Below are 14,869 nucleotides of genomic sequence, written 5' to 3' on the forward strand. Positions count from 1 at the left end.
CACCTTTGCTGGGATTTGACAGAATAATGATAACTTCCAAGGGAATGATTAAGTTGCTCGTGCAAAGGGGATGAAGTGGTTGAGGAGGAATTCATCGTGGTTGATGCTTACTCTCCCTACATAGCCATTTTAGTAAGGCCTTGGCTCCATTTTATGGGGTGGTGTCCTCAACTTTGCATATGAAGGTTAAGTATCCCACCAAAGGATGAGTTGGGGAACTTATGGGAAGCCAGACAATGGCTAGGCAGTGCCTAGTGGCTGCTATTAGGCATTAGTCAGATTATAGGGATTCTCTTGACCTAAAAAAGGTCCTGTATCAACTAACAACCAGGGAGTCTGAGGATCTGCACGGGGTTGAAGAAAGGGGTATGCAGTGTGAAGAGCTGGAGAAAGTGATCATTGGGTCAGATAAGAATAGGTTTTTTAAGGTAGAACCCAATTACCCTTTACTGAAAAAGAAGAGCTATTAAGGTTCTTAAGGGAGAATATAGATGTCTTCGCGTGGAATGCGAATGAGGCGCCTGGAGTAGATCCAAATTTCATATGCCATCACTTGAATGTGAATTTGGCAGTCATGCCTAAAAGGCAACAACCTTGGCGTTCTTTTAAGAAGCATGTCAAGGCAGTGAAAGAAGAGGTGAACAAGCTCAAGCAAGCTGGAGCAATCAAAGAAGCATTTTATCTTAAATGGATGGCCAACATAGTGTTGGTGAAAAAGAAGTCAGGAAAATGGAGGGTTTGTGTGGATTTCACTGATTTGAACAAAGCTTATCCAAAAAACCCTAACCCAGTTCCTTGGATCGACCAGTCGGTAGATGTGACAATCGGTTATCCTCGGATAAGCTTTTTAGATGCCTTTCAAGGCTATCACCAAATACCATTAGCCTTGTTCGACCAAGAAAAAACAACTTTCCTGACCTTTGCTAGGAACTACCATTATCGAGTAATGCCCTTCAGCTTAAAAAAGGCTAGATCAACCTACCAAAGAATGGTGAAGAGGATGTTTGAGTCTCAACTAGGGTAGAATGTCAAGGCATATATTGATGATATGGTTGTAAAGAGCAAGCAGGTTTCCGAGAACTTAAATGACTTGGGAGCGTATTCTCAGTGCTTAGAAAACAAAAGCTACACCTTAACGCTCCCAAGTGTCCCTTTGGTGTCAGTTTTGGCAAGTTCTTAGGATATATGATTACCCATCAGGGAATAAAAGTTAATCCCGATCAAATCAGAGCCATAAATGACCTATATCCACCTCGAAACCTCAAAGAAGTGCAGAACCTGACAGGAATGACTGCCACTTTGAACAGATTTATTTCTCGGTCAGCTGATCGATGTAGGCCCTTCTTCTAGCTCCTCTATAAATGGAGAGACTTTGAATGGACCGAGGAGTGTAGTGTTGCTTTTAAAGAATTGAAGCAGTATTTATCACAACCTCTTCACAACCTCTTATTGTAACACCCCGACCCAATTTTATAGTTAACCAAAGTGTTCAAGTAATTAATTATTATTTTAAGCCACTTACTTTCTAAATTAATATAAGAGTATTTAATAAGCATATTATTTTATAATGTTTTTGGATAAAAATTGTAAAGATTATAAATACTTGAATGGCTAATGATATTATGTATATATATACTAAGTATGTACAAAACTATATTAAGTGGTTAAGTTATTAGATATATATATATATATATATAGTTGTTGGTGTTTAATTAAGTGTTTAAGGTAAGGGTTAATATGCAAAATTATTTTATAGTTTAGGCCTTTATAGAGTATAAGCTTGTGAGGGAGTGGAAAGTAAATTAAAAAAAAAAAAAAAAAAAAAAAAAAAAAAAAAAAAAAAAGGGGAAAAGGAAGGTTACAAAGGGTGAGTCATCAACTCACTTTTTCCTTAGCAAATACGTGTTCCACCAAAATTTAATTTCCCTTGACTTCTTTGGCTGCACCAGCAAGTTCACCTATTCCTTTTTTCTCCCTTATCTTTTCTTTCTCTATTCCTTTTTCTTTGTCTTATTTCTTTGTTCTTTCCTTGCACTTACACGGCAGCACTTCATCTTCTTCCTTGACTTTCTCAAAACAACTAGAACTTCCAAGAACTCCCTCTCCCATACCTACGGTCCAACACCAAAAGAAAGAAAATTCTCTCAATTCTTCCCTTCCTCTCTCACCGAAACCATATTCCTCACTCTAGGGAAGAAATTAAAAGATTAGCTTTAAGATTTCAGCTTCAAAGTTGTGGGTAAGCAAATAAAATCTTATCATATTTTGGGTATTTTGATAGTATATCTATTTTGTTTAGTTTTCTTCTTTATTCTCTAATATGCTGGTTAATAGTTGATATTTGTGGTTTGTAAAATTTGGAAACTTGTAAGTCTATATATATATATATATATGCTGTTTTAAGAAGCTTTGAAACTATGTTGGTGAATTGTTGAAGGTAGCTTAGGGTTTTTACCAATTAAGGATTGTGTATGATTGAGGAAATGAGAAAAGTTAGGATGAGTACTACTGATATTACTGCTGGGATTTTGTTGTATTTAATTTTGCTCTAAATGGTTAAATGACTATATATAAGTGTTTTCTAACATTTTTAATGAGTGTATAAAAATCTCAATATGAAAATATCATTGTTTGATAATTGTTTGTGAATTTACAAGAAAATGTTGCAAAGCTGTCACTGTGACAGATTCTGTGTTCATGCATGATAAATTATGTATTAAATTGTATATAGTGAATTTGGATGCTAGGGTTATTTTCTATGAAAGATAAGACACATACGGTTGTTATGGAAGTAGTCTCACAGCATTTGGATCAATATAAAAATAATGGTTTAATTTCTAATTTGCAAGAAATTCTGCCAAGGCAGATTTGAGTATGCTGTCTTCTGTGATTTTTAGTAAATCATAGGTTTATTCTTTGACTCCGAAATTTTTATGGTTTATACTAGACATACAGGGGAGTAGTTATGTAAAATTTCATGACAATTGGAAATGTTTGGATAGCCCGTTTGTATTTTACAAATGGAGCATATTCTACTGAAATGAGCAGTGAACAACATATGCTACACCTGATGTCGCGGAACCCTGAAGAGAAGCACACATGATGCTCTCTTGATGAAACAGAAACTAAACTGTTAGTTTATGGTAGTAAACCTCGAATCCACGAGGGGTTTCCCTGAATCCACAAGGAGATAAAACTGGAATCTACCATAAAAGAAAATTTGAAAAAAGTCTGTGTTTATTGATAATAGTCTGTTTTGCCTTTGACGGCTACAAAACATATAAATACTGAGCAAAAAACGTTTAAAACCCTAATTCGCACTAATTAAGCGATTAGGTGACAAAATTACTGAATTTTACTAAAAATGGCAAAATTGAGTTAAACATAGAATTATAAACTACTGACCTTAAGGATCGTCCCAAAACAGACGGGACCTTATTCTAACTTTTAAACTAAAAGTTATTAAGGAAAAACAAATTTTACTATAAATAGCAAAAACACTGTTTTCGGGGCCTTAATGTAGGAATTTGCCTAAAATTTGGCGACGTTCATGGCCTATGAATCTGGATCAGAACGCCATTTTCCTTCAACCTACCAAATTTCATGCATTTCCGACACTGTTACCTCTGATGGCCCCTACTGGCACCCCCCTTTTGATCTTGCGTTGTGACTTCCTGCGCCCTTGCTGCTCTAGGAAGGCATGTGCTGTCTGTTCTACATCAACACCTGACTTTGTGGATTTAATTCTCAAGTTAGGGTGAATGTTTTAAGCTATAATTTAATATGCTCATCCTTTGGTATGTTAGAATCATATATAAATTTTATGAATTGGTTTCTCTGTGATTTAGTATATCATGTTGTCCGATGAATGTATTTTGTATTTGTGGGAACCTCTTTGAGGTGGGATAGGATTTCCTTGATTATAAGAGATAGGTTTTGAGGTGAATGTGTAAGTTTATGATAAAGAAATTATGGATAGTAATAAGCTTTGATTTTGGTTTAGGTGTTACCAGTCGTCAGGTCTAAGCTCCTTTGACTTTAGGCTCTTGGTTCCTCTGCTTTCAGATAAGGGATAAGTTATATGGGCATTTGGTAAGTCATGAGGTTATTTTAAAGTATATTATACATTAAAAGGTTTTTTTTATTAGAGATATGGCATGTAAGCATTATCAGACAAAGATATGTTCATGAAATTACGAAAACCTTATGTATATGATTTAAGCATATTAATGCTATTACTAACTCCACGAACATGACGATTAAAGAAAACAATAGAAATGCTATTATTGTAAAATGTACTGCAAACTATGATTTTCAAAGATGAATAAGTATGAAATGTTTTCGGGTTATGTCCTCTGGTGATCTGAACTCGGCCAGTAGGGGTTAATTACTGGCTTTCCATGAAAAAATGTTATCTGTTTGGCCATTTAAAGTTGAGAAAATGGGGTTGCCTGTAACTCTAATCTGAATAAGGCCTTCTCCCTAATGTGTACAGACGGCGGGGAGGAACAAAACCTGGAGGGGATGTGCCATCAGGCCTCCTAAAGGGGACAATATCATACACACAAAGGCACCCAAATGTGATGAGGCCTTCTCTGCACAGACTTATCAAATATGGACTAACCAATAAGTTATTTATGAACAACTATATTATGTTATAAATCATGAGAGAATTATTTTGTTAAATGAATTCTGAAAAGTAAAAGCTCTCATGAAAAGAAGAAGTTTTTGATGAAAAGAAAGCTGTTCGTTAAAGGTAAAAGTTTTTGAAGTTCTATTGTGCTATAAAGATAAAACTTCTGATGAAAGTACAAGTTTATGTTAAGAAATTATTAGATATCTGTTTTTCTTTATGTAACGTTAAGTTTTACGATTATGAAAGTTATAATATTTTATGAGAAGAAGCTTATGAAGGAAAGTTTTATTATTCTGTAAGATGCTTCCAGTTTAAGACAAAGTTACCGATTATCTGATTTTAAGTTAAAATGATTATTTTGTAATGAAAATATATATATGGTGACTTTGTAAGAAATGAAAGAAATTCAATCCGAAAGGTTTTGATAATATTATTTTGATAAGAAAAAGGAGAACAATTATTTTCCTATGAGGAGCGTATAAGTTATTATTATAAATAGTATAAAATACTATGCATGAAAAGATGTTCTCCTATTTGAATATTTATAAAATGAATTGAATTGATTTACATGCATCCTTATTAAATTCTCATATATCTTACCTTTACTGGGCTTCGCAGCTCATCTTATTATTTTTCAATCAACAAGTTTTTATTTTGGAGTAGAGAGAGTCTTAGTCGAGTTTTGGAAGGAGCTAGTTTTAGTTTTATATGTATAGATCCTAAATTAGCAATTTGATGTTTAGCTTTGTAGTATTGTGTATTTTAGGATCTAAGGAAATTGTGTGCCTCAAAGCATTAAGATATCTATTATGTGGAATTTAGAATTTGAGTAATTGGTGGATTATATTATTCTTTGAGTACAGTGTAGATGCTCTGAATGTCAAGTGAAAAGTTATATTATTTAAGTAAATAAACAAGGATTTAAATAAAGAGGGAAGCTTTTGTAAAAGCTTTTGTGAAAGTTTTGTAAAAGTTAAGTTAGGTCTTGTTAATATTAGGTTTAAACTTGATATTAGCATGCCGGTCATGGTCACAAATTCGAGTATCGGGTTTGGGGCGTGACACTTATCCTGTCCATGCCTGAGAAGGAACAGGTTTTGTACGCTTATATAGCGGTTACTGACCATGCAGTGAGTCTAGTCCTTGTTAGAACGGATTTTGGGGTGCAAAAGTCTGCCTATTACATTAGTAAATCTCTCTAAGAGGTAGAAACTTGGTATTTCCCCTTAAGAAGGCAATTTTGGCTGTCATACATGCCACAAGGAAGCTTTTCCATTACTTCCAGCCTCACACTATCGTGGTCCTCACCCAGCTTCCCCTATAAGCACTACTATGGGGATCAGACTATACAAGGAGAATAGCCAAATGAGGAGCAATGTTGGGAGCATTTGACATTAAATACTTGCCCCGTACAGTCGTAAAAGGGGCAGGTATTGGCAAATTTGGTTGCTGAGTTCACCAAGGGTGCTGAGGAGACTAGGGCTAAGGAGAGCAAGATACCAGGTGCTGAAGTTTTGTTGATCTCCACTCCCCACCTTCCATTGTGGGAGCTTTATGTGGATGGGGCAACTAATTAAAAGGGGTCTGGTATTGGGATCGTTCTAGTGACCCTTGAGAAGATAGCCATGGAGAAAATTTTAAGATTAGGTTTTCGAGCCACTAATAACGAGGCAGAGTATGAAACCCTACTGGCCGGAATGACAATGATAAAAAGACTTGGAGGCAAGGCTATAAAGGTTTTCTCAGATTTGAGACTAGTAGTAAGGCAAATCAAAGGTGAATTTGAGGCTAGAGACCAACAGATGCAAGGGTATCATGGCAAAATTATGCAAATGCAATCTAGTTTTGAAGTTTTCTCTATAAAACAAGTCCCTAGAAGTAAGAACTCTCATACCGATTCATTAGCCACTTTGGCCAACTCTTTGGGACAAGGTCTCCCTTGAGTCATAGTTGTTGAAGATTTAGAGACACCTAGTTATCATGATCGAGCCATGGTTGGGATAAACAACATACAAGTTGGTTTGAGTTAGATAGACTCGATGGTCACGTTCTTAAAGGATGGAACATTTCCTGAGGACAGAATCAAGGTTGAGAAGATCCGAAGAAAGGCATATGGTATTGGCTCTCTGAGGAGTAGAAGTTATACAAACGCTAATTTTTTGGGCTGTATCTACTCTGTATCCATCCGGAGGCAGTGAAAGCATTGTTGGAAGAGCTCCTTGAGGGAATTTGCAGTAGTCACATAGGAGGAAGATCCTTGACACATAGAGCTCTCATCCAAGGGTACTAGTGACCCAATATGGAAAAAGCTGCGCAAGATTATGTCACACAGAGCTCTCACCCAAGCTTTCCAACCCTTGGCCGTTTGCACAGTGGGGCTTAGACATAGTTGGGCCATTCTCGAGGGCAACAAGAAATCGAAGATGGCTCATCGTCGGAACTAACTACTTCACAAAATAGGTTGAGATCGAGCCCTTCTCCAACATCAGGGATCTGGATGCAAAGAGGTTCATCTAGAAAACATTGTCACTAGGTTTGGAGTCTCCCATACGCTGATCTCGAACAACAGACTTTACTTTGATAGTAAAACATTTAGGAAGTATTACTGCGAATTGGGCATTAGGAACGGATACTCCACCTCGGCCTATCCACGAAGGAATGGGCAGGCTGAAACTATCAACAAAGTTGTGCGGCACCCGAAGTGTTGGGCCTACTCAACCCCAAGTCTCCGTCCCAAAACACGCGGTCTTTGGGCCCAATCCTCATTGCGCCCCAAGGCCCAACCCTTGCTATCACAGCTCGGGAGTGCCGAGCTTCATTAGTAAGTTATGATCGGCATAATTTTTACCGAGCACTTTTATTGAACGGCACTTCAACTTTGTTCGGCTCAAAGAGGGCCCTCCAAACGCCAGCACCTCGCTCTGACCTGATGTGGGCACCAAGTCCCAAAGCCACCCAGACCTAGACTCCCACTTACCACCCCCCTAATTGGACCTTCCGTAGCACTCAACGCGCCCTGACTCTGCCGAGCTGCCAACGAATGTGGGCACCAAGTCCCAAAGCCACCCATACCTAACCTCCCATTTAGAGAAAATCCTACTGGACCCTCTGTTGCACAAACATGAGAAGCATTAATGACCCTCGCCTGAGCTGAGCACTATAAATAAGAGGGAAGGAGAAGAAAGAAGGGGTTGGTCAGAAAAAGGGGAGAAAAAGAGAGTCCGGAGAGCAGTTGGGAGGAAAGATTGTGTCGCCAAGAAGGAGAAAGGTGATCTCAGTGAGTCCTTGGTTGTAGGATCACCCATAGTAGGAAATTCAGCCTTACAAACAAATTAGTTGTGAGCCCAAGTGGGGCTGAGCCCATTGGCCTCATTTGCGACCCGCACAATTGGCGCCGTCTGTGGGAAATTCCTACGCTGCTGTGGTTCAGCTGAGGCTCGCACGTGAGATAGATGTCCGGAACAGGTTCGGGGAATGACGCCGAAAGCGGCTCCGTCGGATCCTCTCGGGGGTCGACTTGGCGAGAACGAAGGCAGAAATGGCACGAAGACAGGCATCAGGAGAGAGCAGAAGGAAGTTCCGGATTTGGAGAGGGCTCGTACCAGACGCAACGGGCGGAATCCGGTGCGTCGGGGCGAAGGCGGTTTGATGAAAGGGACGAGGAGCTTGAGCGTTTGCGAAGGATGGTGAGAGATTTAGAGTTGGAGGCAGAAGATAGGCGCCAGAGAATGAATCAGGATAACCGAGCAAGAAGACCGGGGGCCGGGGGGGAGCGACAAGGAGCAGGATCTGAACTATTCGGTTACCGTCGCCAGCGAGAACGCTCGGCTTCGCGAGACTCTCGGTCACACAGGGGTCAGCGGCGAGAGCGCTCACGCTCACGAGAGTATACAGATCGGGGTTCGGATTCCCCGGAGGAAAAGCGGAACCACAACGCGGCCATGGACGCAATGAGCCGTGCGTTGCGCCAGGCTGCTCGGTCACCGTTCTCAGCAGAAATCGAACACGCCCCAATGCCGGACAGATTCACACGCCCCCCGTTCAACTCCTATGACGGGAAGACCGATCCGGTTGAACATGTCAGCCACTATATCCAAATGATGTCGTTACATGCCCGGAATGATGCGTTGATGTGCAAGGTGTTCCCCTCAAGCCTGGGCCCTACCGCGCTAAGGTGGTTCAACGGTCTGAAGAAAGGCTCCATCCGCGGCTTCGCCGAGTTAATACAGGAGTTCGGAGTCAGATTCGTTACTTGTAGCCGTGTACCACAGCCGGTGGATGCACTACTGTCGATGAAGATGAGGGTGGGAGAAACCCTTCGCAACTACGCCAGTCGGTATTGGGAGCTCTACAACGAGATCGGTGGAGGGAATGACAAAATTGCTGCAAGCACTTTCAGGATGGGGTTGCCCGAGGATTCAGGCCTAAGGGAATCGCTGACTAAGAAACCTCCCGAGGATATGAGGCAGCTAATGAGGCGCATAGAAGAGTATAAACGGCTAGAGGATGACCGGCTGCAAAACAAGGGTAAGGCACCAATGATAAATCATCCCCGGCAGAGCAATTTCCCCCCAAGGATACGAGGGAACATGAGGATGCAGGGATCAGAGGCGTTGGCAGGGGAAGTAAATATGGCGTTCAAGGAGCCGGTGCATAAGATTCTAGACAAGATTAAGCATCAACCCTACTTTAAGTGGCCGAACAGGATGGGTGGTGACCCAACGAGAAGGAACCAGAACTTGTACTGCACCTACCATAAAGATAAAGGGCACACCACCGAGCAGTGCCGAGTATTGAAAGATCATCTTCGGCAGCTGGCCGGGGCCGGATATCTAAAGGAGTTTGTGACGGATGCAGGGGACCGAGGGGCAGGCCAAGGCGCTCCACATAGGGGCAACCCACTCCCACCTCCCCTCGGAATAATTGAAGTCATCCACGCCCCTACTAAGAATTGCTCCACGGCGGGGGGGAAAGGGGTGTGGACGCTAACCGCGGCGGCCGAAGGTCAAGACGGACCGTCTCATGGGAAGAGGATGAAACCCACCAAAGAGCCGATCGCCTTCGATGACTGCGATTTGGAGGGAACGGTCCAACCGCACGATGACGCGCTAGTGGTCAGTGCCCGTATAGGCGGTTTCCTGGTAAAAAGAGTGATGATAGATCAGGGAAGCGGGGCGGAGGTGATGTACCCAGACCTTTACCGAGGACTCGGATTGAGCAGTGCAGACCTATCCGAATATGGCACACCATTGGTCGGTTTTGACGGCAAGACAGTGATCCCTGAGGGGCAGATCTCTTTACCTGTAAATATGGAAGGAAAGGAGGTGGTGGTGACCTTCATAGTCGTGGCTTCTTACTCCCCGTATACCGCGATATTGGGAAGACCGTGGATCCATGGAATGGGGGCTGTGCCGTCCACCTTGCACGTGAGAATAAAGTTCCCATCCGAGCATGGTGTGATTGTGGTGAAGGGGAGCCAGCAAACAGCAAGACAATGTTTGGTCGCCCTAGTTAACTGGAGGAAGGAGTCACTCAAACGGGGAAAGAGTACCGAAGAAAAAGAGGCGCAACCGCGTATCCCGTTATAGCAGCTACAGAGCCCCCAAGGTGAGAAGGGGGACAGGCGCGCCGAAGAAATGATGAAGGTACGGATACTCCCGGATTCTGATAGGTGTTTTTACGTAGGGGAAAGTATGGCTGTTGGAGACAGGGTAAAAATGTTGTTACTACTATTACGGAACGTGGACGTATTTGCTTGGAGCCCGTACGAGGTGCCCGGAGTAGATTCCGAATTCATCGTCCATAAACTCAACGTTGATTCCTCGTATCCGCCTAAGAAACAGAGGCCGAGGAGATCGTCCAAGGAGCATACCGAGGCCGTGAAGGAAGAAGTTCAGAGGCTGAAGGAGTCGGGAGCAATAAAGGAAACTTATTTCCCCGAGTGGCTGGCAAACACCGTCGTAGTGAAGAAGAAGAGTGGCAAGTGGAGGGTTTGCGTGGATTTTACGGACCTGAACCGAGCATGCCCAAAGGACCCGTTCCCCGTCCCTAAAATTGACCAGTTGGTTGACGCCACGTATGGCCATCCGAGGATGAGTTTCCTTGACGCCTTTCAGGGGTATCACCAGATAGCTCTGGCAGCCGAGGACCAGGAAAAAACGGCGTTCATATCCCCGGAGGCCAATTATCACTACACGGTGATGCCGTTTGGCTTGAAGAACGCCGGGGCAACTTACCAGCGGATGATGACGAGAATGTTCCGCGATAAAATAGGTTGTACGGTCGAGGTCTACATCGACGATATGGTGGTAAAAAGTAAGTTGGAGGAACAACACACGGGCGATCTCCAGGAAGTGTTCGAAACACTAAGGCGACACAAGCTGCGCCTTAACGCCGAGAAGTGCGCGTTCGGAGTGGGGGCTGGAAAATTTCTAGGATACCTGATCACGAGCCGGGGAATAGAGGTCAATCCCGATCAAATCGAAGCAATAAAGAGACTGAAACCACCGAGCAATCCAAAGGAGGTACAGGTTTTAACCGGGATGCTGGCCGCACTTAACCGGTTCGTCTCCAAGTTTGCGGATCGCTGCCGCCCATTTTATCAGCTTTTGAAGAAGTGGACGGGGTTTTTATGGAGCGAAGAATGCGACAAGGCCTTTCGGGACTTGAAAGAGTACTTGGCCAGGGCACCCATGCTGGCCGCGCCCGAGCCGGGCGAAGATTTATTCATGTACTTGGCCGTCTCCGATCATGCTGTGAGTGCCGTGCTGTTGAAGGATGGGGGGATCCAGCAACCCGTGTACTATATCAGCAAGACCCTGGTCGATGCTGAGAAGAGGTATTTGCCTCTGGAGAAGTTGGTTTTGGCCCTGATCCATGCCACAAGAAAGCTGCCGCACTACTTCCAAGCTCATACTGTCTATGTGTTAACCGAGTATCCTTTACAAGCACTTTTGAGAAGATCTGACTTCACAGGACGCATAGCCAAGTGGGGAACAAGGCTAGGGTCATTTGACATACGGTACCGACCACGACATGCGGTGAAAGGGCAGGTCCTGGCCGACTTTGTCGCTGAATTCTCACCCCGAAATGGTGGAGAAATGATCTGCCAAGTAGAAGTTCGCCCGTGGAAGGTCTTCGTGGACGGAGCCTCGAGTTCCCAGGGAGCCGGTGCCGGTATAGTCATATTCTCTCCCGAAGGGTTACGGCTGGAGCACTCTTTTAGACTGGGGTTTAAAGCCTCCAACAATGAGGCCGAATATGAGGCCCTGATCGCCGGACTAAGAGCCGCATTGAAGCTTGGTGCCCGGAGCGTAGAAATACATTCAGATTCCCGCCTGGTTGTTAGTCAAATCCAAGGGAGTTTTGAAGCTAGGGATCCTCGGATGAAGGCGTACTTGTGCACGACAAAGATGATCATAAGCAAATTTGTCTCGGTAAAAGTGTCCCAAGTAGGACGGGCGCAAAACAGGCACGCTGACTCCTTAGCCACGCTGGCGTCATCAAGCATCGAAAACGTACCTCGGTTGATCAGGGTGGAGCTCGTTGCCGAGCCGAGCATCCAGGTCCCCGATGAGGTTGGGATTAGGTTGCATAACGTCGACACGGTGCCACCGCCCGCGCCGTGCTGGATTGATCCCATCATAGCTTTCTTGTCCAAGGATGTAGTCCCGGAAGATGAGAAGGAGGCCAGTAGGATACGCAGGACGGCACCCCGTTTTTGGTTGTCGGCAGACGGCAGGTTGTACCGAAGATCTTTCGGAGGCCCATACCTGCTGTGCTTGCCCCCCGAGAGAGTTCCCGAGATATTGGCCGAACTTCACGATGGGATATGCGGAAGCCACGTGGGTGGGCGTTCCCTGGCACATCGGGCGATGACCCAGGGGTTTTGGTGGCCTAAGATGCAGAGGGACGCCGCCGACTATGCACTAAGATGTGATCAATGCCAAAAGCATGCCCCTTTGATCCACCAACCCGCCGGTCAACTAAATCCGATCAGCCGCCCCTGGCCGTTTGCACAATGGGGGCTGGATATCCTCGGTCCGTTTCCGCGAGCTACGGGGAACCGCCGGTTCGTAATTGTAGCCGTCGATTACTTCACCAAATGGGCGGAGGCCGAGGCCCTCGCAAATATCCGGGACACGGATGTGAAGAAATTCGTCTGGAAGAATATAGTGACCAGATTTGGGGTGCCGGAGTCGTTAATATCAGATAACGGGCTACAGTTCGACAGCAGAGCTTTCCGCACTTTCTGCAATGACCTCGGCATAAAAAACAAGTATTCTACCCCGGCGTACCCTCAGAGTAATGGATTGGCAGAAGCTACGAACAAGGTAATACTGAACGGATTAAAGAAAAGGCTAGACGGCGCAAAGGGCGGCTGGGCCGAAGAGCTGCCGAACGTACTCTGGGCATACCGGACTACGCCCAGGAGATCCACGGGGGAAAGCCCTTTTTCCCTGACTTACGGATCGGAGGCCGTCATACCAACCGAGGTAAAATTGTGCAGCGCACGGGTCGCGGGGTTCGACCCCGAGCAAAACGATGAAATGATGATCGGGCTTCTGGATAGCTTGGAGGAACGCCGTGAAAAGGCCACCGTGCGACTCGCAGAGTATCAACAAAAGCTCGCCGCAAGGTACAACCGAGGCGTAAGACTCAGGGGATTCAGCGCGGGAGATATGGTCCTGAGAAGGGCTGTGGGAAGTATGCGGGATACAAACTCGGGGAAGCTGGCTCAGACTTGGGAAGGGCCTTACAGGGTCACAGCAGTTGCAGGTGCAGGAGCGTATTATCTGGAGGACCTGGAAGAGAGACCTTTGCCGCGGCCGTGGAACGTTCACAATCTCAAGAAGTTCTATCACTGACCGGAATGTAAAACGAAATGGGGGCATGCAGTCGTAGCGTCGTTGTTGTACAAAGGCTAATGAAAATAGCGGTTCATCCTGATTGCTGATACTCTTTTTTTTTTTTCTCTACGAAACTGTGGAAACCTTACTAATTTAAATTTAATTCAAGGACAGAAGCCTGTCTCTCGGCTCGATCCCTATCGCCGAGCAGGTGTAAACCTTACTAATTTTATTTCAAGGACAGAAGCCTGTCTCTCGACTCGATCACTATCGCCGAGCAGGTGTAAACCTTACTAATTTTAATTCAAGGACAGAAGCCTGTCTCTCGGCTCGATCCCTATCGCCGAGCAGGTGTAAACCTTACTAATTTTATTTCAAGGACAGAAGCCTGTCTCTCGACTCGATCACTATCGCCGAGCAGGTGTAAACCTTACTAATTTTAATTCAAGGACAGAAGCCTGTCTCTCGGCTCGATCCCTATCGCCGAGCAGGTGTAAACCTTACTAATTTTATTTCAAGGACAGAAGCCTGTCTCTCGACTCGATCACTATCGCCGAGCAGGTGTAAACCTTACTAATTTTAATTCAAGGACAGAAGCCTGTCTCTCGGCTCGATCCCTATCGCCGAGCAGGTGTAAACCTTACTAATTTTATTTCAAGGACAGAAGCCTGTCTCTCGACTCGATCACTATCGCCGAGCAGGTGTAAACCTTACTAATTTTAATTCAAGGACAGAAGCCTGTCTCTCGGCTCGATCCCTATCGCCGAGCAGGTGTAAACCTTACTAATTTTATTTCAAGGACAGAAGCCTGTCTCTCGACTCGATCACTATCGCCGAGCAGGTGTAAACCTTACTAATTTTAATTCAAGGACAGAAGCCTGTCTCTCGGCTCGATCCCTATCGCCGAGCAGGTGTAAACCTTACTAATTTTATTTCAAGGACAGAAGCCTGTCTCTCGACTCGATCACTATCGCCGAGCAGGTGTAAACCTTACTAATTTTAATTCAAGGACAGAAGCCTGTCTCTCGGCTCGATCCCTATCGCCGAGCAGGTGTAAACCTTACTAATTTTATTTCAAGGACAGAAGCCTGTCTCTCGACTCGATCACTATCGCCGAGCAGGTGTAAACCTTACTAATTTTAATTCAAGGACAGAAGCCTGTCTCTCGGCTCGATCCCTATCGCCGAGCAGGTGTAAACCTTACTAATTTTATTTCAAGGACAGAAGCCTGTCTCTCGACTCGATCACTATCGCCGAGCAGGTGTAAACCTTACTAATTTTACTTCAAGGACAGAAGCCTGTCTCTCGGCTCGATCCCTATCGCCGAGCAGGTGTAAACCTTACTAATTTTATTTCAAGGACAGAAGCCTGTCTCTCGACTCGA

The 14,869-nt window shown here is 44.4% G+C and overlaps 2 protein-coding genes across 4 annotated transcripts; both read left to right on the forward strand.

The window, feature by feature from the left end:
* Positions 1-1,863: 1,863 nt before the first annotated feature.
* On the forward strand, positions 1,864-10,224 carry LOC112029983 (uncharacterized). 3 transcript variants are annotated; one of them, XM_065766687.1, is made up of 3 exons: positions 1,864-2,239; positions 4,004-4,092; positions 4,496-10,224. In XM_065766687.1, exon 3 carries the CDS (start codon positions 8,089-8,091, stop codon positions 10,222-10,224), a length of 2,136 nt encoding a protein of 711 aa, XP_065622759.1. In that variant the 5' UTR covers positions 1,864-2,239; positions 4,004-4,092; positions 4,496-8,088. The 3 variants fall into 3 exon arrangements, with proteins under 3 accessions (XP_065622759.1, XP_065622760.1, XP_065622761.1); XM_065766688.1 differs by having other exon boundaries at positions 4,014-4,092; XM_065766689.1 differs by lacking the exon at positions 4,004-4,092.
* Positions 10,225-10,329: 105 nt separating this feature from the next.
* Positions 10,330-13,503, forward strand: LOC112030837 (uncharacterized). Its single transcript, XM_065766686.1, has one exon. The coding sequence runs from the start codon at positions 10,330-10,332 to the stop codon at positions 13,501-13,503; it is 3,174 nt and encodes a 1,057-aa protein (XP_065622758.1).
* The last annotated feature ends 1,366 nt before the right edge of the window (positions 13,504-14,869 follow it).

This window comes from Quercus suber, unplaced genomic scaffold, assembly GCF_002906115.3.
Source record: "Quercus suber isolate HL8 unplaced genomic scaffold, Cork oak 2.0 scaffold_731, whole genome shotgun sequence".
Lineage (NCBI taxonomy): Eukaryota > Viridiplantae > Streptophyta > Magnoliopsida > Fagales > Fagaceae > Quercus > Quercus suber.

Excerpts from the sequence above, each read along its gene's own strand:
- LOC112030837 (XM_065766686.1), top strand. The coding sequence starts at position 10,330 with ATGGCTGTTGGAGACAGGGTAAAAATGTTGTTACTACTATTACGGAAC.
- LOC112029983 (XM_065766687.1), top strand. The coding sequence starts at position 8,089 with ATGTCCGGAACAGGTTCGGGGAATGACGCCGAAAGCGGCTCCGTCGGA.